This window comes from Accipiter gentilis, chromosome 10 (genome assembly GCF_929443795.1).
Source record: "Accipiter gentilis chromosome 10, bAccGen1.1, whole genome shotgun sequence".
Classification (NCBI taxonomy): domain Eukaryota; kingdom Metazoa; phylum Chordata; class Aves; order Accipitriformes; family Accipitridae; genus Astur; species Astur gentilis.
The window spans coordinates 6,037,967-6,064,020 of record NC_064889.1 but is presented as its reverse complement, the minus strand read 5'-3'; the positions used below and the strand labels follow the sequence as shown (position 1 = coordinate 6,064,020).

Sequence of the window (26,054 nt, the reverse complement as noted above, 5' to 3'; positions counted from 1 at the left end):
ATCTTTAACTTGCACTGTCTCCTAACTTTAGTGGTGTTAGTAAAACCAGTAGTAACATATAGACTAATGTGATAGTCATCCTGGAAAGTGCACAGGACAAGTTTAAGGGAACTCATTATGCTGAAAAATGTCTTCCGTGAATGTGGGTGTTTGCCATATTAAAATACATGTTTACAATGCAGTATGCAATAAGTAGAGCTAAGAACAGGGAGGATGAAAGATGATGTGGATCATGGAGAAAAAACCAAAACACAACCACCCAGCAGGACCATGGGCTTCAGAGGAGACTCAGTATTGCTATGGGATTCCCTGTTGAATGGAACTGCAGAAGTGCAATTATGCTGTAATATAAGATGATTCCATATCCTGTTTCTCCCTAGTTGTGATTTCCCATTTTAAAGCTGTGGCAAAGGAATACAAGGTGTGAATGATAGGTTGCCTAATGTCCCAATGTTGGAGAAAAATTGAGCTTAGAGTCCCTAGAGTTTGAGGCCCTGTCCCAGTTAGCAGGCAGCACTCCCCACCCGATGCAATTAAGGATCATGAATCCTTTTTAAAAGCAGGATCAAATGCAGGGTGTTATCTGGCCTGAATATGGATTTGCTTAGCAGCTCCATTATTTCTGTTCCTCAGTTTTTCTACCTTGTTCTTCTCTAGAGCAGTTCATTGAAAACTTTCAGTTCTGCTGTTCTCAGCTGAGAAGGTAGTGGAGCTTGGCTGGGTTATGCTACAAGAGTTCCCCGTAGCAAAGATACCAAAATATTATCACCATCCAGCTGTGATCTAGCTAACCAGGAGTTTGCAGTACAGGCTGATTTTCTCCAAATTACACTGAAACTTTGGCTTCTGTGGCACCTCAACATGACAAACACAATGAAGTATTAAACACTACTTCAGTCTCACAGTGTATGAACAGAACTGCTTTAAAAACAGGTAATTCCCTCTATTGAGGTGTATTTCAGAGGGCACTGTTATCAGCAGTTATTTTCAGTCAAATTCTTCTGTACCAATTTTTCATCCCAATCTCTGTGTGTAGAATTGGGAACAGAAAAAAAGGCGGGACATTGCTTCTGAAAGCATAGTGCTGTAGAAATTAGACAGTGATAGGGTAAATGACCATTAGGTAAAGAAAATCAGAGAAGAACACACTTGTCGGACATTTGTGATTAGACCTGGGCAGTGACATAACCCTAGTCCATAACCAAGTCAGCCCTCTATTACATCTGTTCAAGAGCTACGTGTTTCTCCTATGCCTCAGGGCATATGAAGTGATCTCACTGCAGACTATCTTCCCGAGTAATTTAGATTAGCAAAATACTAATTTAGTTTGAAAATTTACTCTTTTATTGTTTTCCATGATACATCTGAACATGTGCCAGACTTCAGGAGTTACATATGTGAGCTCTGTTGAGTGTAGTATACTGAGACTCTTATGACCACCAGTCAAGATTATTACTGCTGCTTTCTGCAGTGGTCAGGCTTAAGTATGCTAAAAAAAAGCAGCTCCTTGCTCATGGTTGTGTTTTTGGTATGGTAGCAGTTGCAGTGGACACACAGGTCGAGAATTGAAAGTAGATGGACATGGGTAAACATCTTCATGTGTAAATATCCTTCTTTTGAAAATGGCAACACACGTTTAGTTGGCCAGCACATGTTCTGCAGTTCATCAGCAAAGGAAATTCTGCTCTATCTCACTTACCTTTGAGTTCTACTAATCTGATTACAACAGCAAAGACCTCTGGGGTCCCAACTGCTTCTCTCCTCAAAATCAGCCCATCCCCATTTATTAATTTTGTCCAGCCCATAGCACACCACACACAGAACAAACTCCAAACTCCAAGTATGGATTGACAGGCACAACAATGACACTTGGCTCCCATATTGGGAAACTACTTCTTATTAGCTCATGTTTTTTAATTTGTCCTTCATTTTTGGATTAATAAATACTCTGTATTTGTTGTTCCAATAATTCTTTCATCATGGCAATGCCCTTTACTGTGATCGCAGTAGGTATGAGAATGAGACACAAGAAAAAGAAATGAAAAATGTAGATAACGAGTGATGCTGTCACCATTTGCAATAAGTCAAAAGACCTTTAATGACTACACAACATATGAAACAGGTTGTGTAGATCTTTTTATGAAAGCTGTTCATATTATGAATGAGCCAGAATAGCCATTTTTCCAAACTATATGGAAAAAGTTAAATTAGCTCTGCAGTTGAGATTCAAGGCTGCCAGGAATAGCTGTGTTTCTGACATGCAAATTGCCAAATTTATTTACTAAATCAAACTCTGCCATTGTCAAACAGACACATTTCATGATGGTGGACTCAAGAATTTTGGAAAAAGGAAATGAAGCCGATACACTTCCAGCAATTCCAGATTGCAAGAAATTAGAAATACTCCCTGTATCTTTATGATTGTTTTGGCCTTGCTTGCACAGTTTTGACAGCATCATCCAACATATGCTCAGACAAAATTTCTTTTTTTTTTTTCTTCTTTTCTTCCTATCTTCACTATGCATTCCCTATTGTGTTTTTCCCGTGGAATAAATGTTGTACAGCCATTACTGTATATTACTTGTTATATCTTGTGGATTTTTCTTTGCAAATTAATTCCTAAAGCACTTCCCAGGCTGGAGATATGGGTCATATCATCCCGGTTATGCAGGAATCAAATGAAGAGTCATCTATTCTAGCAGGAAATCAGACCGGGAATGTAGGCTTTCAGATGTTCTTCAGGGAGTGTCAACAAATGAGCTGTTGAGCAGGTATATGAGAGTTAACTTTTAGTGCTTATTAGAGCTCTCTGCAAAGCTAATGGGAATGTTTTTTGTTTATCTTATTGCAAGCTGGTTAGCCTGGATGCTGATCAGTCAATATGCACAAGTGACACTATTAAATATTTGATAATCCCAGCCCGTTAAATGGATGAGACAAGGCCTTCTCATAAGAGAGAACATTTGGAATTTTCACTTGCAAATTTCGTGATGATTTGATTGACCACCCTCACTCCCTCTTCCTGGTGTGTTTAGCTTCAAAGATGAAGCTGAAATAAAATGGAAAAGAAGGCTTTGATGTGAGCAGTGTCAAAGGTCAGGGGAGATGCTGATACTGCATGGCTACTTTTCTTTAAAAAACATTTTAGCAAACATGTGGATAAGTGGCCATAACGAACAGACTGTGGAGCACCATGCATACTGTAAACAGAAAGCAAACAAGAAAGTCAGTTGGATCCAAAACAAGAAATGAACTCAACGTGTGCAATAACTAAAATCAGTCTGGGTCGTACTGCCATCTAGTGGGGTCTCACCCGTTCACCCATCCACCCCCGGGGTTTGTGAGCTGGTGGATGTTGGGGTGACTGCTGGCAATGAGGCCCAGTGAGAGTGGGTGGGTGCCAGGCTCCGTTGCAGCCTGCTGTGACACAAATGATTCAAACCCATGCTGGTTTACTGGTAACCTGCTGTGTGTAAGCAAAAGTTCTAACCCCAGGACTGTCTGAAGAATTTTGGAGGCCAAGGGCACAGCATTGACAGGCAGATGTAGTCTAGTTGTCTTGGAAACCCTAACAATGCTTGAGGAGTCTTGGGTGTTGGGCAGTTTGCATCAGTGACTCAAGACAGAAATCTTTAAACTGAGTCCTGTTTCCATGTTTGAGCTATGCTGGAATATAAACCTTGATGTCTGTGTTTGAAATGTTAGTGCACACTGCCATTAAGTTCATCCTCTCAGAGCCTCTAATTGTGTAGATAAAACAGGTTGTTCAGAGCTTCAGTATTCATTGTCATCTTTTTGACACTGGCTCCCCTAGAAAGGTCACTCTATTGTTAAAACTGGCTATTTCCATGTTATGGGATTTTGAGTGGTATTTTCATGTCAGGCAAGTTCCGTCTTTCCTTGATGTGATCTTCCTTCAGGCCTTTCAGTCTCTCAACACTGCATTTCTAAATTACTATGCAATGCAGGAAATTGTTCAGTATCTTTGCTTATATCATATCTACCCTACTGAAAGATCACATACTTTCAGTTAGTTGTTTGACAAGCAGATGAAGCTGAGAGTAGTTAACCCTACTAGGTATTGCCTGTCTGCCTTTCACAGCCAAACGTTAGTGCTAGGAACGCCTTCTTGCAATGCTGTGCACAGGCGAGATGAAAACAGTAGGAATATCCTGCACCAGTTGGCTCCAGTCACAGGGCTGGTTACAAGTGCTTCCTACATGTGATCCAAGACTGACAGAAGCAATTCGTGATAGCCAAGTTCTTTTTTATGAAAACACAGACAGCTGCTGAACCACTTGTTACTCTTTAATGAGCAGTTTAGATGTACAAAATAATATGTTGAGGTTTACCAAAGAGTGGGGGAAGGAGGGAGAGCAGTAGAATAGGTAGATGCAATAATAGATGGAAATTCTGCCTTCCTTCCTAGTGCAAAGGCCTGAACCTCACTTATGTTTGGCCATAGGAGCATCTAAGAGAGCTGGAGGGGCTTGTGGTCTGTTAAATTCAGGAGAGACTAACCCAAAGCCCTGGATCTACATATCTTAACTTCAGGAGCTGAATTCTGGTCTTGGTTGGTGAGGCACAACCAGCCAGGCAGGCAGGAGCTGGAGACACAGGAGCAGCCATGGAAGAGCTCTCTTGGAAATCTACACCTTACTCTGATGAGATCATAGATCTGTTTTCTGCCTTCTAAGCTTAAGTGCCATAGTTTCTACGGTTGCACTTTTGTGGCTTGAGTCCTATGGCTCATTGTTGCACAGGCATGCATATGTCTGTATGCACTTCAGTGTCACTCTTAATTAAAAATGAAACCCAGAAGCACTCCAGTGGGTACAAAAAGGAATTTTAGTGGAAGTCCCAGAAATTCATTTTGAGTCTTGCATTTGTCATCCAGTGACAAACCATTAGCCTGCAAAAACAGCAGATGTTTTGCTCTGTTCCAAAGGCTGGATCTTGCTGGCCTCCGATGACTCTTCAAAAGACATTTGGAAAGTGGGAACTAGGGATAGCTGTAATTTCATCCCTGGAAATTAGTATTTAATCTTCTTGGCTGTATAACTAGGACTCGCACCTTAGGAATCACTAGATGAGGACAAAGAGATCCCAGAAAACGTGTGTATGAGAGGGACCCCTTAAAAAACCAACTTGTTAATAATATTTTGGGTGTCTCAGAATAGGAATATATAATAAATATGTAATAAAACAACTAGGAGGAGATGGACGTATCCATTTAATTTTTTTGAAGGGATACATCAAGATTAAAATCATTACTAGGTAGCTAGCTATTAAAGATAAATGCATATTAACTCCTTATTGGCAGAGATCAGGCTTTGAAGGGAACCTTACATTATCAGTTAAACTGTGGGACAGTAGACAACCTTCTCTGTCTTGGCAAAGGCACTGAAGCACAATGCATAATGGTAGATTTTTTTCTGCTGTGTCTTCATTTTGTTCTTGCCTCATTTTCATTACATCAGCAAGTTTGGAAGGTAAGAATTACTTTTTAAAAAATCCTTCATATTGGGGATGATGCACAAAACCAAGATACTGATCACTGGTCATTACAAGCCACAGAGTTAGAGCAGGAATTCATAAATCCAACGCCCTGCCCTCTAAATTATATTCTACCTCTCTGAAATTCCCTGTATGTTAGTGATTTTTCCATCTGCCCTCCCAAAAATATTATGCCCTTATGGAAGAAATTTCTGCTGTGGCGGAATAGCCCAGTGAAGTCAAATTCAAGGGTTCTTGCGTGTTCTGAAGCATATGCTAAATGGGCTGGTAACTGGCAGACTGAGCAGCACTCCAGGATTTCCCATATGAGAAGGCCAGGCACAATTGTGTGTGGCCACTTGCACAAATTCAGTTCAATTTCCCCAACCTTTTTTTCTGTTCAACCTAGTATTCGGATTTAGAGCCCGTCTTCCCTGAAGTCAGCTCTCAAACAGATTTAAAGGAGCATGTAAGATCACATCAGGCACAGAACTACAACTCCCTCTGAGTGCATATATTGGTTTGTTCAGAGTATGTTTTTTAGCAGTATTACAGTAAAATTACTATTACAGTAAAATATGACTGCAAAGCAGCTTGGCCTTGGGTCCCAGCTGTTGGGAAAACTCAGCTTGTGTTTAAACAGTAGACTCAACTGTGATGCTTAGAATAGGTTAAGCAGCACCCATAAAAGAAGCAGACTGAATGCTGTATTTACAGTGGCTGTAACTATCACCATTTAGAAATATTTCTAATCTTAGCATGCATGTGAGTCAAAAGTCCAAATATATTGTCAGTTAATTTCAAGGCATTACATTTGGTTTCTGAGAAAAAGACCTGTCAAGTATCTGCTTAGTTGCATGTGGGGAATATATGCAATGAATAACAAACTGAGTATATACAAAGCTAAACATAACCTTTTTGGTGCTAATAGATAATATGACTTAACAGAGATTCTCAGTCACAGAGTTGAGGTAGATACGCTGCTTTATAATGAACTGTAGGTGTAAGGACTGGCCATGGTTGCTGCGTGCTCTGCAAGGGCATGGCTTATTCTATATAACTTTCAGGACATGAGGATCACCTTATATTTGAGTGGGATCCCAGAGCCCATTCAGGGGAGTGACTGACACTGCTCCTAGGTGCGTCATTCTCTAAGTCACCAGCATTCTGCAGTGGGGCTGTGGAAAGTTTCCCAAAGCTTATGGAAAACTGCTGGCTGTCTATCTTCAGTAAACAACATATGGGTTTGTTTTTTGCTTGAAAATAGGAAATAATTGTAATAGCCTCTCTAGCCGTTTCTAGTCAAAAGTACTCCTTTTTTAATACACTGTTGGTTCCTAAACCTATTCAACCTTCTAGGAAACGTGAACTGCAGGGTAGAGGGAGCTGGCAGGAGGAAAATGAGCTTTGCAGCCAGGCCATTAAGCCTGAGTCATTACTATTGAAATCTGTGTTTTAATATTGTGCTACATCCCTGCAATGTTGAAATGTTTGCCTTTTTAGGGTTTGGCAAAGAAAACAGGAAGATGCAAGATTTGCTGAAGGCCTAGATGTAGATGGGGGAGCACTGAGGACAGAACTGGTCAGCTTAAAATAAATGCAGCCCATCCCTAATAGAGCAGCCAGCCTGGTGAGGATCCTGGGCTTTGAAGACATGGTCAGGGAGTCAGCACTCTGCACAGCAGAGTGCTTCCCTGCTTCTCTGCCAGTAATTCAACAAGAAGCTCCTTTAATGAGCCTGAGCCAGTCATTACAATGCCAACCCTTGGTAACTCAAGGGCTGGGGTGCCATGTGCCCATGTTCCTGCTTCCCATTTCCTGCATCAGTGCATTCTCCGGGCTGCCTTTTCCCCCTCGCCAGCACGCCTCAGTAGGGTACCAGATTCTCTGCAGAATTACCAGAAAATAACATGGAAATTTTGGGAGGAGTGCTGGGCATGACTATTTAGTTTCCTCCTTGGAAAAAAAGCAGAGGTAGTCCTTTTACATTATGCAGCTCCTCTTTACCTCATGTCTGGGGGCAGAAGGGAGGGGAGCTCACTCAGTAGTACCTTTCCACTTTTCCAGTCTAATGTGTGGAGATGCATGAATTTGCAGAGCCTTCTGTAAAGCAGAGGCATCTTATTTTGGTCTTTGGCTCAGAGCACTATCTCTTCTGAGGTGCTGTATTGTGGTACTAAGTGAGCAATAATGATGGGGCATAAAGTTGAGAATATTTCACTGTGATGTCTTCTGAAGCATATTAAAATGGGGTTTGTAAGGCAAATAGAGGAGAAGCATTAAGTGTTAGCTCTCTTCATCTGTTGCGTTTAGCCGAATAATGGCACTACCCCTCTAGAGAAAGATCCCTCACTTTTTTCCTTACAATCTTTGATTTATCAGACTGTCCTAGGTTCCATTTTATCAGAGACTCAGATCTTTCCCCATTGTGGAGCTGAGGACCTAAGTCACTGAATGGGGGAATGGAGGAGAAGTGATGACTATATGAATAATGTGCAACAAGAACTGGTATCTCAAACAGGCTCCAATAAATTTCCTTGTCACATGGCAGGATGGTAACCCCTGCCACCACATAAAAAGCACAAATGGTATCCTCTGTTACGAAAGGTTACCTAGTAAAGCTGTATGAAATAATAAAAGAATCTCAAAGGCAAAACTTTTTCTGTGGTCACTGCTGTGACTAACAGGGCTTCTCTATACTCATTTAAAAACATGTTGGGGATTTGCTTGTGTGTTTGCTTGTGTGTGGGGTATGAGAAAGGATCCCTGCAAGGTGGTAACAGACCAGAACAAGTTTCCAGCAAAAGTTTCCAGCAAACCTAAAATGTGAATTCATGGTGCTCTCAGGTGGTCTTTATATAACAACTAAATAATAGGTATACACTTGTGAGTCACTATATTTGTTCTGTCTGCGCACACTGGAAACCCTAAAGTGTGGTTAAAAAAAGGCTCAAGCAAACAAGTCAAGAGGCAAAGTACAGCAAATTGAGGCATTCTGCTAAAGATGGAACACAGCTTTCTTCTCATTGCTTCGCACTTCTGGATCCTGCCAGAAATACTCCTCAGAATAACAGGATCATTTTTGTTGCTGGCCTCTGCTCTGTCTGCTTCATTCACCATACATGGTCATGGTGTTGGCTCAAGAGCTTAAATGTGAGACACCGAAGGAGTAGCCAGACAAAAGTCTTGCTATAGGGAAGACAGGCATTCAGATACTTACATTGTCAGTTCTGGCCTTGTCTGGGTTCTAAGCTGGCAGCGTAGAAGGGAGTGATCTGGACAGGCTACCAGGAGTCCCCATGCTGGATTTCAGTTTCTGACTGTGTGACTGACTTCCTTCTGCTTAATTTCTGTCTCTACCCTTTGTAAATATCTGTAGATGCTGCATACTTTCCACGTTGCAGCCAACAAGACCTATAAAGCAGTATGAACTGGGGATACTCGGAAAAAGGGCCTCACTGCTCTGTTTCCTCCTTCCACTGGTGCAATTGTGCTCTTTGCTCTGAGCATAGAAGTTCACTGCAGTTGATGCTGCTGCACAGAGGATGCATGCAAAGGCCCCTTGTTACTGCTCCACTAGCTTCATCGACACAGGATGGCTGGCTAGAGTCAGACCAGAAGTCCTTTTGTTTCTCTTGGAGTGTCTGTGTGGCTGAGGGATGTGCTCATTAACTTTTATGCAACTCTAGTTCTCCTTCTATTACAAAACAAAACCAAATAACTAAGCCAAGTCTGCTTGTGACTGGGGAAAAAAAAAGAAAGAAAGAAAGAAAGAGAGAAAGAAAGAAAGAAAGAAGAAGAAAAACAAACCCAAAACCTCACTTTACAGGTTTTTCCAAAATATCTTTAAGCTGTCTGGAGTGACTCACTGATGTCTGCTACACATCAGGAGATCTAAAGGTATATTTTAAAATAAAACTAGAGAGATGACTATTAACTCTTCTTCAGCCTCAGTTCCAGATGTATTTATGGCTTAGTGTTCTGCATTGAGACTGTTCTAAATCAACAGGAGAACCTATGCTTAAGCTACTACAGGATGATTAAAATAGCTGTCTCCTCATGTTGGGCTTGCAGAATGAGCTCTGCTCATGCAGAAACTCTAGGCAAGCTGTGCTCCAAGCAGTATTTTATTAGCTTTGGAGACATAAAAAGCTTGCTTGTTTGTCTTGCTGGTAAACTTTGCCAGTCATATGTTGGCTTTAAAAGTCAACATGAAAGAAGTCAGTGTTGTAGTTTTCCAGAAATGTAAATCTCCTGACTGCAAAAAGTGACTGCAAAAGCCAGGGAGTTAGGGGTGGTGGAAGAGGGAAAAGGAAATGGGGGCCAATTCTTTGCATGAAAGCATGAAAAATGAGTGTGTTTTAAATGTATTCTGCTTATATTATAATAATATGTTCCAAAAATCTTCAAAAATATTGTCGTCCAGGAATGCAGGGAGTCCACGTCTTCTGGCCTGTACTCCCTTTGGGAAGGCAGTGCACCAGTGGTGCAGCTGCTGGTTTGAAACCTCCCCACGAGGGGGGTTTTCATGCAGCCTCTGGAACATGGAGCTGTTGGGAGTTCTCCCAACAGCTTGTTCACTGCAGCAGTCTTGTGTCCAGAGCTGCAATGTGATATTTTATACATAGCAATAGCCACATTATCATAGCAAAGAGGATTAAAGAGGACTGTAGATTGTAAGCATTCCTGAATAGCCTTTCTTATTACAGAACTGTGAACTGCTGCAAACCATTTGCTTACAGAGGTGCTGCTGGGAATGGGAATGACTTGTTCACTGATAGGCAATGCATGAAGAGTTTGTCCACATTAGGTGCACAAACCTGTCCACATGATGGTAAGTCAGATGGGTTTTTAATTTCACTTTTAATATCATCCCTTAATTTCAGCCCTTAGTGATGGATCTTCACAATCCCTGATGACTTGCAGCCATCTAAGTAAATATAACCTCAAACTGCTAAAACCCTGAAATGTTTGTAGGTCCCTCTGAGAACAGAACAATTTGCAAACAATATAAGCAGCATGTGCCAAGAACACATGCAAAAGGTACACAGTGCACATACTTGCAGGAAGAAGTCTGCAGGTAGTCATAAGTCTTAACCTTCCTTGTACGTAGATACATTGTGGTTTCATATTTCTAATGGTTTTACAGCACCATCAACAATATTTGCTCATTTTCCCACATGACAAGGTGACACACCGGTTCTCTTTCTGCAGTTAACAGCCAGGGTTGACCCTAGACATTAGTAAAATAGCTGCCTGGAATAGCAGCCTACTGGCAGTAGAAATGCCTATGCCGCAACCCCAGACAACCAGTCTGGTTGCGGCTATGGTTGGTGATTAGGCAGAAGGAGATGGGATGGGTATGGCAAAGTCTGGAGTCAGACTGATCAGCAGCCCAGCAACTGAGGTTGCTGTTTTCACTTCTTTTCTTTCCTTCCTGTCTTCATGGCTGGAGTGGCTCCGCCCCAGCCTCTTATCCTAGGAATGGCAAAATGCAGTGTTGTCTATGTGGATGAGAGGCTGTAATGAGAAGTCAGGCTTGTTAACCTCTGTTTTCTTAGAGAAAGACTGTAATGAGAAGGTTTTTCTTCATGCAGAAATACTAATAGCAATGGTGTAAAGCTTAAGCAGTGAATCTGGGAGCAAGATTCATGATTACATGCCATGCTTATGAGTACCTAAATGCTCTGGCTATTTAGATCAGCTTTTTGATCTACTACAGCTGTTACATTTACCCATCAAGAGAAAATTATCCTACCTTCATCAAGCACGTCTTGGTTAACCTGTAGTTCAGAGTTTTGGCCCTTATGGGCCTGAAAGGTGTTGAGCCTGCCATTTTCCCTTGGGCTTGCATGAAGTGGCATTAAGTGAGACAAAGGAGAACCAGCTGTCCTGAATTAAAAGCCCATTTTTACACTACACTATACACCACACAAGTTTAATAATTTTCTTGGGCATGGATACTCAGTCATGTTTACAAGAGTAAAATCTCATTATGCTCTAAATGCAGGCCTGGCAGTCTCTACCTACTTTAAATACCATGCTTAGGATAGAGGTGGTACAGCAGTCAAGTCTCACATTGCTTAGGCTTCAGTAATTTCTAGGACATGATGGAACATACAAAGTGATCTTCTACTGAAACAATAATAATTTAATGAAAAGATCACTATGATGAGATCACTGCATCATTTTTTCAGCTGTTTGCTACTTTACAAAACTGCTAACATGCAGAAGGGAGAGCTGGTGATTAGTGATCTGGTTTTAGCCTATTTTACATTGCTTGTATGTTTGAACCATGGGAAGTGGTTCAAATGAAATGTGGAATATTGTTGATAGGGATATGTGAATCAGTGAAGACATCAGAATGTAGTTATGCAGCTGCTGCTTAACTATCTTTTAAGTGACTAGTGATGGAGTAAGGAGGGACCACAAAATGCAGCAGGTCTTGCCAAGCTTACTCATTTACTGACTGCAACATCTATTGGGTCCCCGCTATTAAAGCACACTTTTAACAAAAGGAAATTATAGTAAGGAAAGCTTTTACTCCAGTTATGTGTCACCTTAGATTCTTTTAGACACACAGATCTCTGAACATACAGAAACATGTGTTAATGTGGTACAGTGTCACAGTGGATTGGGGATGGTTGCATTATGTGACTGTGCATGAGTTACTAAGCACTTCCTGAGGGAGTGCCAGTAAATCATTTTTCATGGTGCGCCATACATTCTTGGCCACACAGGCGTTACAGAAATCAGCCTGGGTAAATTCTAGAGTCTACCAGGTAGAGAAGTAGTAATGTAGACCCGTAAATATTTTTAAACAGTTGCCTTAGTTATATTGAGTCTAATTGTACAAGGCTCTGAGTGAAAAAAATAATAGGCATTGCAGATTTAAAATTCTATAAAAGGTCTTCAGATAATTTGCTTGAATGTGAATTGTATCACACTACGTACTAACTTCCTGATCCTCCCCATCTGCAAAATGCCATGCATTTAAATGATTAAAAATGTATTTAGTGTGAAGCAAGTCAAAATCCCAAAAAACTCAGCTACATCTCTGTTCTTCAAAATTCTTCACTGTCAACAGTTCACAGAACTTCTTTGATTAAGGCATTGAATAGCCATTGGCACATTCACCCTTCGCTATAATGAGTAAATCAGTTTGGTGTTTGGAGCTTAGCAAGACTGCTTTGAAAGATCTAGTACTGCTCATAGGGTGTCCCAGTGGCTTCTTATTTCAGAACAAGCTGGGTATCTCCCTCTCACTGTATTTTGGCATCTCAGTTGCAAGTTCCAGCTAGAGCAGAAAAATTCCAGAAGGCCTTGTTCAGTCCTTGAATTAGCAGATGTTAAGCGAAGGGAGCGAGGAAAGGAAATCTGAACCAATGGTCTCCTTTTTCACAATTCAGATTGCTACTCAACATTGTGAATAACTGAGCCTGAAGAATAACGTAATAACAAATAATATAATCCTAGTGACATGTCAAGAAAATTCCTATTTCCCTGGTAATGAGCTGATCTCCAATCAGGATAAAATGCTGCTATTTGTTAGCTAACAAGTCTTACTCAACGCAATTATCAGTGAAGTGTATATACTGTCTTTGTGTATAATGGCAAGTTTTTCTCAGGGATACTTTGCTTTGGAGTCAAAACACTTCAGAATCAAAATGCTTGGAGACATTGGCACCTTTTGTGTTAATATTTACAGTTCCTTGTGGTCAGTAAAGTAGAACCAAGATCTAATATGTGCGGCGTACAGTACAAAATTCTTTGTACAAAACTAGAAGCAAGTACATGCAGCAGAGAGACAGGTGGGATGCCTTTGTAGCTTACAGCAAACAAAGAAGCAAAAATAGCTTGTAGAGTATTTTGGCTGTCAACAGTTTAATACAGAGGGAAAAGTGAAATTGTTTGTGTACAGTTACAGTTCACAGATACATATGATACTTTTACTGTAGTAATATTCTACATGGAAATAACAGATGTTAGAGGTGAAAAAAGTCATATTAGTTCACCCAGTTCATCCTGGGAGTTTTCTGTCATACTATTTTTAAGTGTTTGGAATGGAACTTTAGAAATTAATCTAAACACTGCTTTGACAATATTTTCTTTACATGTTCTTTTCACAGGCAAATAGATTTCACATTCTGATTCCTGCGTTTTATCTGAAATAGCATCATTCTGTACCATCTCATTCTCTTCCCAATCCTCCCAGATTATCATCTGAGTAATTCTTCATTTAATTTTTGTGACTGGATTATTGTCTATTTTCCTTAGACTGTTAACAAGCTAATTGTAGCGGTGAAATTGAAAACCTGCGTGTCATTTAAACATGCAGTGTTTGTGGCTTAGAACCATCTATGGTTTTGCCCCATGTGAAATAAGAAATAGTACTAGTGATTTTTAGGTTCTGGAATTACTCAAGTGCTTTTGAACAGTTTCTCCTTCCTTGATCAAAGAGATAGGTGGATAGGCTGATCCCAGCTGTCACATTTTCCAGGCAAATAGGTAGTACTAGGTTTTTTTTCAACAGGATATTTGGGAGTTCTCTGTGCTCTAACACAGTATGTAAACTGAGCTGCCTTTTTTTTTTTTTTTAAATATACCTGTAGTCTCCTTGTTTGCCAAAAATTAGTGAGTAAGCCTTGTTCAGTTGTGATGAAGAGAAATTAGTTATGTTGGCTATAAAATGTTCTATTTTGATTAAGATAGGATGAAATAAAGCCTGCTGATCTTAAAAGTAGCTTAAGCACAAGTACAGAATCATTATTATATTTTCAAGACTAAATTTGGAAATAATATAAAATTTACATAACTGATTACAGTAAAAGCTAAATGACAGTGAGATGAAATAATACTGCTGGATGTCACCCTGATGCACTTGCATTACTGAACAGACTCTGGAGGACAGTATAACAATTGATGAAGGTGGTGTTGAAAGCTGCCAGACATAGGAGAACTTCCAGGCATTTGTTTAAAGCATGAATTAAAATACCCCTTAATCTGTATAAATAACACATTAAGAAAGCAATGTGGAAAATTTAAAACCCATTTTTATTTGTAGCATTTATTTTTCACATTTCCCTTGGTTCAAAAACCCCACCACACAGAATAGTCACATTCATCTTTATTTATACCTTGCATTGTGACCAGGCTGTGATAGTGCAGACAAAGCAAAGTTTGGATCAGAGTTAAAGCTTTGCCTTTGTTCGATAGGATGCTTCTGGAATCCTTGGAAAAGTGATGTAAAATTAGCATAGGCTTTCAGAAATCAAAGCACTAGAAGATCATATGAATATCTGTTGTTTTTCTTGAAAATGGAAATTTCTGGTAAAAAGACTACAGCTCTTTGCTTGTTTGTTGCACTACTCTCTTCCTTCTACTACTGCTCTATTTTCCCCAGCTACGGCTCTCAGAATACAGGGAACTAGAGCCATGTCCTCAGGATTTCAACTCACTCATCTGGGAGATCAGGCTGCAGCAGGTTTCCCACTTTTTGCATTCCCATTTAGCATTCTTAACACTGTTGCAAATGACAAGATTATTTCCGATACTTTTAATACTACCCTGCTGTTTGTTTCCTGCAGAGGAGTATCCAGCTTAGAGGACTGCATCACCTCAAAACACCTTTTCCAAAATGTCTACTATTAGGAACTGGATTTTGCAGGCATGCTCAGCAATGGGAAAATCAAATCTGTTACAATAGACTTCATGGAATACCAGTTTGTAGTCAAGGCCCAGAAAATGCTCAATCTCTTTGGGCAAACGTAAACTGTGGAAAAGGACATGTGACAGTAACACATTAACAAATTGTGCGTTTGGCCCATTCTGACTCATGGGCTTGGAGGAAGAGTGAAACAACCTGTTGATTTCATTTGAAAGAAATGAAAGCAGCTTCTCAGCTAGTCTGGACTCAATAGAACAACTCCAGTGTATACCACCTGGGGAATCCGATCCATAGTTCTGATTGTGTGAAGGGGCATTCTTCTAGAGAAACATATATATATATATACACACAGAGGAAAATATACAAGGAAAAAAACCCCATATATATGTGTGTGTGCATGTTTGTACACAATCCAGGCCACACAGATCCTATTGATAGTGTGCAATTTCTTTGGCCAGTTTCCTTCTTTTCTGTGTGTTTTAGGGAACACAGCTGCTCTGTAGACCTCAGGTACATACTTGAATTAGACTTAAAAAAAGGTAATCTTCCGCTCTGATGGAATCTATATCGGCCTAATACAATTGTACTGCTATAGTCAACATTATTCCCCACAAGAAGCAACTCATTAAGTAATGGGAGATCTGTCCTTAGCACTGAAGAGGACCATTAATCCAATGGAAGTAGAAGTTCCCGTAGTGTAAGCAGTGGGGAATGAAGAACGCGTCTGTCCTTTGGCACTACCCGGTACCTTTGCACAATACTTTGTGTCACACCGCCCCCTCAAGGTATGTGTACAGAAGTGTCGTGAACGTGCTTTGAAGGGAGTCATGCCTATTTACACTCTTTAATCTTATCTCATGTTCTAAATACTGTCACAGATGCTTGCTCTGGTCATTTGCCTAGTTTTAAATTTTTGTCCTTCATCTTGGGCATCTTGCCTTTTAGAGAAGAATTTTGAACCTTGTAAAGAGAGTCGCTTGTGGTGTTATGATCAAACACCGAAAAAGCGTGTGACCTTTATTTTCAGAGGACATGCAGGAAATGGAAGTAGATTTGTTAATGAGACAACATGCTGCCGGAAATGTGCTGGTGGTATTTAATGTGCTGTAGCATAGTTTCATACACAGATGCATGCAGCTAAGCTTCTGTCTGCTGCAGAGATGGTATATAAGTCGCAGAGCTGGTAGGCCAGCCTCTAGTAAAGGTTTTCTTAAGCTGAGACCCTGTATTAGAACTTACTTACATATATTCTGATGCTTTCTGTTGATATTTTCGATGCCAGTTGTCTGCCTCAGAGTTGCATCTGCACTAAGTAAAGAATTCATTTCCTTGTGGTGGGTTTCTGTGTAGTTTCCGTTGTTATCACCATCATATCTGAATGTTTCACTTTTACACCTTTGGGAAATAAGAGGTGAAAGCCCAGTCTATCAAGTTTCTGCTAGGTCTGCATTGGCATGTAGTGTTTTCAATGTGTTTACTGCTTTGTGCGTTCAGAGCAAAAGGCTTGCTAATACCCTTTCCAGTTGAGTGTTCAGGGCATCTGCCAATCTCATTCCGCACATTCTGAGTTTACCACTTAGAAAAGAAGAAACTTGCCATGGGAGATGATATTCTCTCTATGCCTTTAATCTAGAAATTGAGGATGGATGTTTAGCCATAGAGACCGGAGGACTCCAAAATGTGTGCTCTGAGCAGAGCTGGCCTCTTTTCCTCAGCTGTAGCCGAGAAGGAGGTTAGATTTCTAATTTAAGCAAACAGATCTACTTAGTAAAAAAATCAGTTTAAATAACTTGCCAGGTGGCATGCAAGAATTGTCTGGCAAAGACTGAATTAGATTCTAGTTCTTCAGGTTAGTATTCATTCCACTCCTCCAGTGTCATCCCTTCTTCATTCTCTGCTCTCCAGTTTCTATAGCAAATGAGGGAATCATCTAAGGCAACAACCTGCTTCAGTTGATCCATTGAGTGATGTTCATCTAGTGATTTTCAAGGAAGCCAAGATCACATGGAAAATTCTGCTATTGCATCATTAGACCATATCACAATACATACACAAGGGAGGCAAGTTAATGTTTTCAAATATTTAAGACCACAGATTTTATTTCTGAGAAATACAGCAGAACTAAAGAACCCTCCAAGCAAACTTCCCCACTGTAAATTGTTAGCATATATGCAAGCTACCAATTCAGGGCCAAAGTGTAAGCTCAGATGCTTTCAGATGGAGCCTATAGCATAGATGGATGACTACATATATCCCACAAGAGGATGTTCTGTGGAATAGCTCTGTTGTAGTAGAGATGATGATGTGCTATATTAAATAGAAATTTCTTATTTATAATGCTAATTCACAGGCTCCTGTTCTGCACTGATTGCACTCATTGTGAGCATGCCTATAGAATTTATTTTAGCTATCATCTAAATTACTCTGATCTTAGGAAAGATGGGAGCAAGAGATGGGACTCCAGTTCCAAATCAAGGGATTTGTGCTCAAGAAATTGCACTGAAAAAGCAAACTGAAAAGGAAAATTATACCCAGAGCTTCTACTCCAGTTTTCCTCTGCATTCAACATGTATGCCTCACTACAAGCCACTTAAAACTAAACTTGTACTAGTGCTTTTGAGATCCAAGTGCTCATAGAATTGCATTATTGATCCATTATTTTTCAGTAGGCATTACAAATATATTTATTGCTCTTCTAAATTGTCCTTATGCATCCTCACATATGTGATAACTAACTGCTATGCATCATGACTCCCTAACAGATTGAATCATCCTTACTTGAGTATTTCTCTTGGCAACCAAAGATAAAAAAATGTAAAGGCTACCACATTTGCTGTGGGCATGGCAACTAAAACGAGAAACATGCAAGTGTTTGGACAAAATTACACTTTTGAAAGAGTTTCACTAAATGGCTGTCAACCCACAAGTGAAAGGAGGAATAAAACTCCATTATCTTGCAAAGGAACAAGGTGTCACAGTGTGGATGGGTTTGGCCCCTAAACATGAAACATCAGGGATGGAAGATGAAGGGCCTATCTTGGTAAGCTGACACCTTTTTATTTAGTAGTTTTTCACAGCTAAATGCTGCCCAGAGAACTTATAACTGATGTCTGTCATTCTAGGAAATGCTGGGCTTAGCAGAGTTATGCAGTCCCTCCCAACCTCCTGCAACTCCAAGCACCATTTTTTACAGGGATCTTAATAACTTCACAGAAGGGGAGAAAGGACACTTTTTTTTGTGCGTTATATTGCAAGTTGAACAGTTGCATCTTAAAATAAAGGTAATAGATGGTGATCAAAGGCCTCTTAAATTAAACCAAACTCATGTTTTTGGTGTTTTTTTTTTCTTTGAGAAGTCTGCAAGTTTGCAGCCTTCTGGACTAAAAAGAGGAACTCTAAGAGAAAGCAGTACATAGGCCTTATATCTCTAGACATTTTTGAGGATGTCTTTCACAGACCGCTATGTTTATTACAGTTTTACTGCAATGGATCATGCCTTTTCATCTTCATCTTCTTTTAAAGATACTACTAGCACTCCCCCCCCCCCCCCCGCCCATCCCCACCAAAATAGTAACACTCGTTCCTATCTGCTAACCCGTTCAGACTGTTATTCTGTTAAGTCCATGAGGGGCTTGGGGAAACAAGATGGAAATCTCCTATTGACTCTTACTTCGTACTTGGATCTAGTAATATCTTGCCAGAAGATACTCTTCCAACATGGCTATGCTTATAAGAACTGTTCTAATATAAGGAATTGTAGCTCTACTGATTTCAATACATTGCCTTTGGTAGAGATGTAGTAGTTCATACTGGCAGGGGTTCAACTCCAGTGACTGTGCAAGGCCATACTGTTCTTTTGGGACACCCTGGTTTTGTTTACCTAGGAAAGGAATTGGTTCTTCTCTCCAGTTATATTATATCAACTGTAAAGTAATGAATGGGAGTGCTAAATTGAAAGCAGATAATTAAAAGTATTTAAACATGTTTATTTTACCATATTTAATCATTGTTAACCAGCTCTTTACTTCTGAAAGACTAAATATACTACTAACAATCCACACAGTGAGATAAGAACTGACTGTTTTGGTTAAACTCTGGTTGCAAAATACTACTGAGAGAAGGCCAAGTGACACTGCTACATAGGGGGAAATGAGAAGGGCAGATCCAGTTGAGGTTTCTTTCTCATCGTTTGCGTGTAAGGATGGGTGGGGCATGACGAGAATTAAACGCGTGCATTGGTTAGAAAAGAGAGAAAGCAACTGCAGTCAAACTGCTGCTTTAATGTATGTCTTTGTTATACATTGTGGCAGAGGGCGGAGAAGAAACAAAAGGACCCCTTGGCTAATACATAAACGTGCTAACCTGACCACCTTTTTGCTCCTTAAACTTGTATAAGTGATTCTTAGGTGTCTATCAAAGTTGTGTTGTATAAAACAATTTTAAAAATTCTGTCTTCCCAATTCATTTTTTCTCTATTTATACGGTATTTGTTAGAAGACTATACAAATACATGCTTTCTGTAGAACCTGTAAAATATATGTTGGGAATGTTACTTACCTGATTGATCAAACTGACAGTTTTGAAGGACGGGGGATATGTGAGGAAGCACCATGGTTTTGTGTCAAGATAACATTTGCAGCCATTTAATTCACAGTTGGGTATCGCTGAACTAATTCTGTTTCTAACTACACAGCTAGAAATACAAACTCCACTGAGTGTAGTCGAAGTAGTTTCTGATGCTGTGGAAAACTGGATCTTTCATGCTCTCAATTTCCCCCCCCCTGTAAACACAGTGAAAAAGAACAAAGGGGGTAAAGAACAGCGTTCTGCCAAGGAGATTTGTGACCACGAAGACATCTTTGATATTATCTCATCTGAAAATCCATACAGAACTGTCAATTTCTAAAGTAATCTTCTATGAAATAGTGCTGTGCCATGTAAAATACATGGAGGTAGATGCTTCTCCTGTGGGCAAAACTAGTGGCAAAACTGCATTTCTCCCATTAGTTATGGTAAGAGAAAATGTCTAACACTCCTAGTATGCAGGAGGAGTCACAGCTCCTTAGATTAAAAAAATCCCCACATTTTCAGTTATTACGGTGTTGACGGACTTTAAAAAGGAACTGAGTATTTTCCGTACAACATCTGTATTGATCCAGCATAAGCACGCAAACTGCTGAGCCGTACAACTGTTAACTCTCCGTTGTCTGGAAAAGCTGTAAGACAACATCTGTACTTCTACTGTCGCTGAACTTAAAGGTTACAGCCACAGAGCGGGAAACTCAGTAACAAGCTAAACTCGAGGCCAGGTAACTCTTTAAAAAAAAAAAAAAAAAAAAAAGCATGAGGCAAAGGTATTTGCAACTAAAAATCAGCAGGGACACGAGATGACGACCACTGCCCGCTGTCTCTGGGGTGAAGCTGAACCAGGGAGCTGCTGAAGACAGAGCTCGGGAAGGAAGGGCACGCCATCGGCTGTGCATGGTAAGGAACCGACGGCTCGAACACAGCCCCTGCCTTACCACGTACGCAGAGCCGCACCGTTTTTGTGAGCGGAGCGCAGGGAAACCCTCGCGGCCCGCCGTGGGGTGGGACGTGCCCGTGGCAGGCAGACCCGGCAGCTCCAGCCTGCGCTCGGGTCTGCGATTCGTGCCCCAAGTAACCATCAGGAGAGAGCGTGGGGCCGGGCACCGCCTTTACGGTGTGGACACCTGCGGCAGAGAGCTGTCGGAGGTTTCGGACGAGGAGATGGGGAGGGACAGAGCTCCGCCACCACACGGTAACAGCCCGCCGCGGGCCTCCGCCGGGCAGCCCTTTGCTGCCCGCGCGTCCCCTCAGCGACCCCAGCGGCTGCACGCCGGCCTTGCAAGAGCGGGGCCTCTCTCTCATCCCCCTCCCCTCAAGCGGCGACCGCGGGGAACCGAGCGCCCCGCCGGGAGCGAGCCCCGCGCGGCACCCACAGCACGCGCCCGGGGGAGGCGGGGCGCGGCGCGGCGGGCCTCCCCCGCCACGCGCGACAGCAACCGGCGGCCGCCCGCTCGCAAGTCTCGGCGCCGCGCCCCTCCGCCTCGCCCTCGGACGGGAGGCGACGGCGGCAGCGCGGAAAGCGCGGCGGGGCGGAGCGGCGGACGGGAGGCCGGCTCTTCGGAAAGCCCGGCGGGCGGCGGCGGCGGCGGCGAGCTGAGGGAGCCGCTGGGCGCGGACGGGAGGGCGGCTGCCCGCAAAGCCCGGCGCGCGGATCGCGAGCTTGGCCCTAAGATGGCTGTTGTGCGCGGGGCGCCGTTGCTGTAGCGCCGCGAGGAGCCGCCAGCCGCGCGCGCGCCCCCACCCCCCCAACCCCCAACCCCCGCCCGCCCGCCCCGCCGCCTCCTCGCCCGCCATGGAGTGCCCGCACCTCGGCTCCAGCGTCTGCATCGCACCCGACTCGGCCAAGTTCCCGCAGGGCTCGCCCTCCTCCTGGTGCTGCAGCGGTGAGTTGCGCCCGGCGCGGCCTAGCCTGCGCCGGCCCTCCCGGCCTGAGGTGGCCCGGCCGCCTCTCGCCGCCGCCCCGCCGCTCCTTTGTTCCCCGCGGCCGGCGCGGGCCTCGCGGGGCGTCGCTGCCCCCTCGGCGGGACGGCGCTCCGCGGCCGGGGGAGGGCCCGGGGGTACGGGGGAGGGAGAGAGAGAGAGAGAGGGAGGGAGGCAGGCTGCCCCGGCCGCCCCCCCTCCCCAGCCCGGCGGGGGCCGCCCCGCGGGATCCCCTCTCCGGGGGCGTTGGGGGGATGCCGCTGCGCTGCTCTTTCCACTCCTTCTGCTCCCCGCGAAGCGGCCGCCACATGTCTCGGGGCGGGGGGGGGGGGGCAGCCCCCCGCTCCTGCCCCGGCCCCGGCCTTGCCTGCGCAGCTTTGTCCGGCGCGGGAGCGCGGCCGGCCCGCCGGCCGGCCCGGAGCGGGCAGCAGACTTTGTCTCCGCCGGGGGCCGGCGCCCCCAGCCCCGCCGGGCGCGGAGGAATGCGAGATCGCGGCTCCTGGCTCCTTTTGTCTGCCGGAGGAGCTGCGTGCTTCGCCCTGCCCGGGGGAAGCCTGGCCGCGGGGGCCGGGGCGGAGAGGAGAGGGGCCGGTGGCTGCTGCAGCGTCAGTGTGTTCTTTAAATCAGTCTGAGATGACTTTTTTTTTTTTTTTCCTTAATATACGTTTTTGAAAGAGCTCTGGAGAGCGTAGTTGTAATTGGACTGCTGAGGCTGAAGGTGACGCGTGGGCCCCCCCCTCGATCCACGGAGCAGCTCAGTGAAGGTGGTCTGTGGGGGCCTGGGAGTCGTGCTCAGCTACTGTGCTGTGTGGGTCCGTAGGAGCGTAGAGGTCATCTTTTTTTAGTACTTTGCTCACCGATTTAGTAACGCAAATTACCGTCTTTGAAATTTATCCTGTCTTCAGTACTGTCCCTCTCGTGATCTTGTTTGTTCGGGGGCTTTTCCTTCAAAGGTCCCATGCCCAAGGTGTTTTAAATTTAGCTTTGTAATGGATCATCGCACGCTTCTGCACAAATAACTGCAGATGATTGCTGTCATTTTTGGTGCGTGTTTTTGTGTGCTGTAACTGTAGTGTGTTTAGTTAATGCTCGGTACGGAAGTAGACATGACCAAGTGCGTTTAACGTAGGAAGTAGGCCCCACTTTGAGCAGCAGCGTGACTTGTGCCTATGGGCACCGGAGAGAAAGCCTCGTTCGGGAATGACTGATCACGGAGCACCAAAATCCTGGATATATTTTAAGGTGTTCCTCTTTTTAAAGGAAAGATGGTTGTCCTTTGTCTCGCAGTATCGGTGCTTTTGTGTGGGAAGGCTGTTGCTTACTTGAGTTCTTCCCTGATTGCAGTTTCCTGGAGCCAAGGTGTGGTAGTGCCGCTGCTTCCTTTGGCAAAACCAGTTATTTTACTCTGTAATGCTTTTGATTTTAGAGGGAGTACACTTTGCAGTGGAATAATTTGGAGAATGATTAGAAGGAAGGGAGAGTATAGGAAAATCTGTTGTCCCTAATGTTTCTTTACTGAAAAAAAAAAGAACGACAAGAAGTCTAACTCCGTAGGTCCATCTCTTATCTTCAGACTATCAAGGGTAAGCAAAGTTGTCAACCAGAAGCGTATGGCAGTAGGGAACCACCCTTTGGAGAACTTTAAAAAGATAAAATTGTCAAAACTAAAAACATATGCTCAGGTATTAATACAACTTTCCAACTTAAAAAAAATTAGCCAGTTTACAGCTACAGGACCCTGTTAGGCATGCTGCTTCTCAACAAAGAAGTTCAGCAGTTAGAACAAATTTTTTTCTTTGTTGTTCGGAGGTGTTTTTCCCAAAGCAGCACTTACAGGGAGAGCCAGTTGCTGAGCAATCAACTGATTTATTACAGCTGGGAGGCAGGAAGAAGGTGCCGGACACTTTGGGGAGCTGAATAGATTGATGAGGATACCATGTCTAGGGCAGTGTCTCTGTTTGCTGTGCTTTTTAAGAAAATTAAGATAATGAGTCGCACAATACTCACATAGATAACTATTGAATTCTTAACAAGTGGATAGAGAAGAAGGTAGGTGCATTGAATTTAGAACATTCCAACGAACAAATAGCAGGCTCTTGTTAATCTAAAGCAAACGAAAACTGTTCTTTTAAAATGAATTTTGCGTTCTTACTAGTATAGTAAAATGTAGTGCCTCCCTTTTCAGTTCCAGCTAGTGATATGTCATTATTGTTACATTAGCTCCCTAATGGTATATAGAGTACTGTCTCTTTCTTGTTGGTGCTCATTTTAGTGAGATTAGTTTTTTTAAAGATGTGTAATACTTGTTTCTGTCAATTCACAGTAAATACCATTTCTTATTTTCTGGTTTTGCTGCAACTTGGTAATATGAAATTAAAGAGAGAAAATGCCATGTATATCTTGTCAATTTAATGCATTTTCTGTTGCTTTTGATGCTGTATTTTCTAAGGTTCTATGGGCTTAGTTGTTTTTGTTGTTGGTGTTGCCTCAGTTGGAGAAAAATATTTAGAAGGTAATTTTCTGCAGCCTGTAATAATAAGGCATCTCTCATCAAGCACTGTTGTCTCAAAATGATTCAGAACTTGTCAATCCTGTTCCGCGTTGCTGCTGACCTTTCCAGAAAAGGAGAGTAAGTGAAGATACTGATACAGGAAGCTTTCTGGCAGTCACATGACTTGCCAGTGATAGCAAAACATTGCAGAATAGGTTGGAGAGCGAGCTCTTGGTTGAGACTGCCAGTGGCTATTTTTATCATTATCTTGCGTTTGAGGAGCTGGAATTGTCATGCCGAGTGATGCCTGTTGGTTAAGTACCTTTTTCTCGCCTCTCCACAAAAACTCTGCTGATTGCAACATTAACTTCACAAGGTAATACGGAGGCATTTTTGAATATTGTTATTTGATATTGAATATTGTGTCATCGTATAATGGAGGGGTGTTGCATTTGATGATATTTGGAAGCTAGCTTTACTGAAGGTAGGGAATTGATCAGAGGAGCATGTGCACCAGCCTGAATTGCTCTTTTGGCCTAAATCAGTTCCCCTTGAAGCTGACAGAGTTGTTATGGAGGCCTTATGATGCAGGAAGACTCTTAAAAAAAGCAGTGAGAGGAAGCATTGACAAGTGTGTTGATCCAAGTATGAATGTTTTTGCTCCAAATTAAAGAGTAATGATGTATGTTCATTTTTATGTGTCTCTAGAATGTCTGTTATGTTACTGTTATGTAGTTTGGAAGTCTGAGAGTTTAAGCACTCCTGTTCAGAAAATGGCATGCTTTCCCCTGAGTATTTAGTCCGATCAAGCATGCTCTGTACAGTAAGCGATGCAGAAAGCGGCACGCATTTGCTTTGAGGAGCTCTAAGACTATCAAAAGAGAGCACAGAATGCCTTTTTGCAGATCCAGAGGCAGTTTGTTTTTGTTGCTACTGTAATGGGGCATTTGAGAAGAGAGGAGATGAATAATATATAATGTAGAAATTGTACAGAAACTGAAAATGGCTTTTAATCAGTGCTGTCACGTGAAATACTGTATGCAGATGTCTGCTAATTCCAATTACAGTGCAGTCTTTCAATGCACTTTAATTTCTGAAGCTTCTGCTGAAGTTGGAAGCAGAGTAGCTGGAGGCGTTGGCAAGACTGCAAAGTGTCACAGACTGAATCAGTTGAATTTGTATGATGTGCCACACCTTCAGCACTGTTGTGCAAATCATGTAATTATGAAAAGTACTCTGGAACAGCTCAGATGTGGTATTTCTCAACAACTTTTCATAGGCTCATGAAACCGCAGGGATTCATGCCTCACCTAAGTGAGATTGCAATCTTCTAAGCACACCTGTGCAAGTCTGAAGTGTTTTTCCAACTTTTATTTTCTGTGTGGTTGAGGATTCATTAGTTCTCACTGAACTCATTGATTGTTCACTGTATAATTTGAAGTTCTTTCTTTAGAAGAACAACTGCAGACAGATAGGTTTGTGTCTGCTGAAAGGGAGATTTGGTGATTTATATTTTTATTTTTGTAAAGGAGAATTGTACTTCTGAAGTATGCTTAAACTTGTTGCTTTCCAGCTTACTGTCAGCTGAATACATTTTTTTTTTCTTAAATAACAATTTTGTTAGATATTGAAGAGCAAATCTGGCTGTAGACTGGTATTTCCTGTAAATGCTAAATATATTTGCCTGGCATCTGTTTCTTGCATTCTAAGTTCTGTTGAATAAGAGCTGTAATTTCACAATTGGTCAGAAACATACATTGTGGCATTTGCAAATGACGCTGGGACCATAAAAAGTACAGAGGGAGAGCTAGCATGAGGAAGCTGTTTGAGGCCTAGTGAACGATGATTATGGTGGAAATCCACGTGCTGAATTAATGACGTTTTTTCTGTGTT

At 42.5% G+C, this 26,054-nt stretch overlaps 2 protein-coding genes across 8 annotated transcripts in view; one reads left to right on the top strand and one right to left on the bottom strand.

Annotated features, from left to right (window-relative positions):
* Positions 1 to 20,757, bottom strand: part of CA12 (carbonic anhydrase 12) — a 49,969-nt gene extending 29,212 nt beyond the window's left edge. For 2 of the 3 annotated variants that reach the window (XM_049812428.1, XM_049812429.1), the window contains exons 1-2: positions 19,721 to 20,757; positions 16,407 to 16,558 (exon numbers count right to left, since the gene is read on the bottom strand). In XM_049812428.1, the coding sequence (XP_049668385.1) occupies positions 16,407 to 16,488 (82 nt within the window). In that variant the 5' untranslated portion in view covers positions 16,489 to 16,558; positions 19,721 to 20,757. The remainder of the gene's footprint in view (positions 1 to 16,406; positions 16,559 to 19,720) is intronic. The other variant, XM_049812431.1, reaches the window with a different exon arrangement.
* Positions 20,757 to 26,054, top strand: part of USP3 (ubiquitin specific peptidase 3) — a 47,198-nt gene continuing 41,900 nt past the window's right edge. For 2 of the 5 annotated variants that reach the window (XR_007507492.1, XM_049812418.1), the window contains exon 1: positions 21,523 to 21,633. Coding sequence is in view for 2 of the 5 variants with exons in the window: in XM_049812418.1 (XP_049668375.1) it covers positions 21,543 to 21,633 (91 nt within the window). In the remaining 3 variants the exon portion in view is untranslated. Of the gene's footprint in view, positions 20,943 to 21,522; positions 21,634 to 22,116; positions 22,389 to 24,399; positions 24,538 to 26,054 lie in introns of those variants that run through there. The other 3 variants (XM_049812419.1, XM_049812421.1, XM_049812422.1) reach the window with 3 other exon arrangements.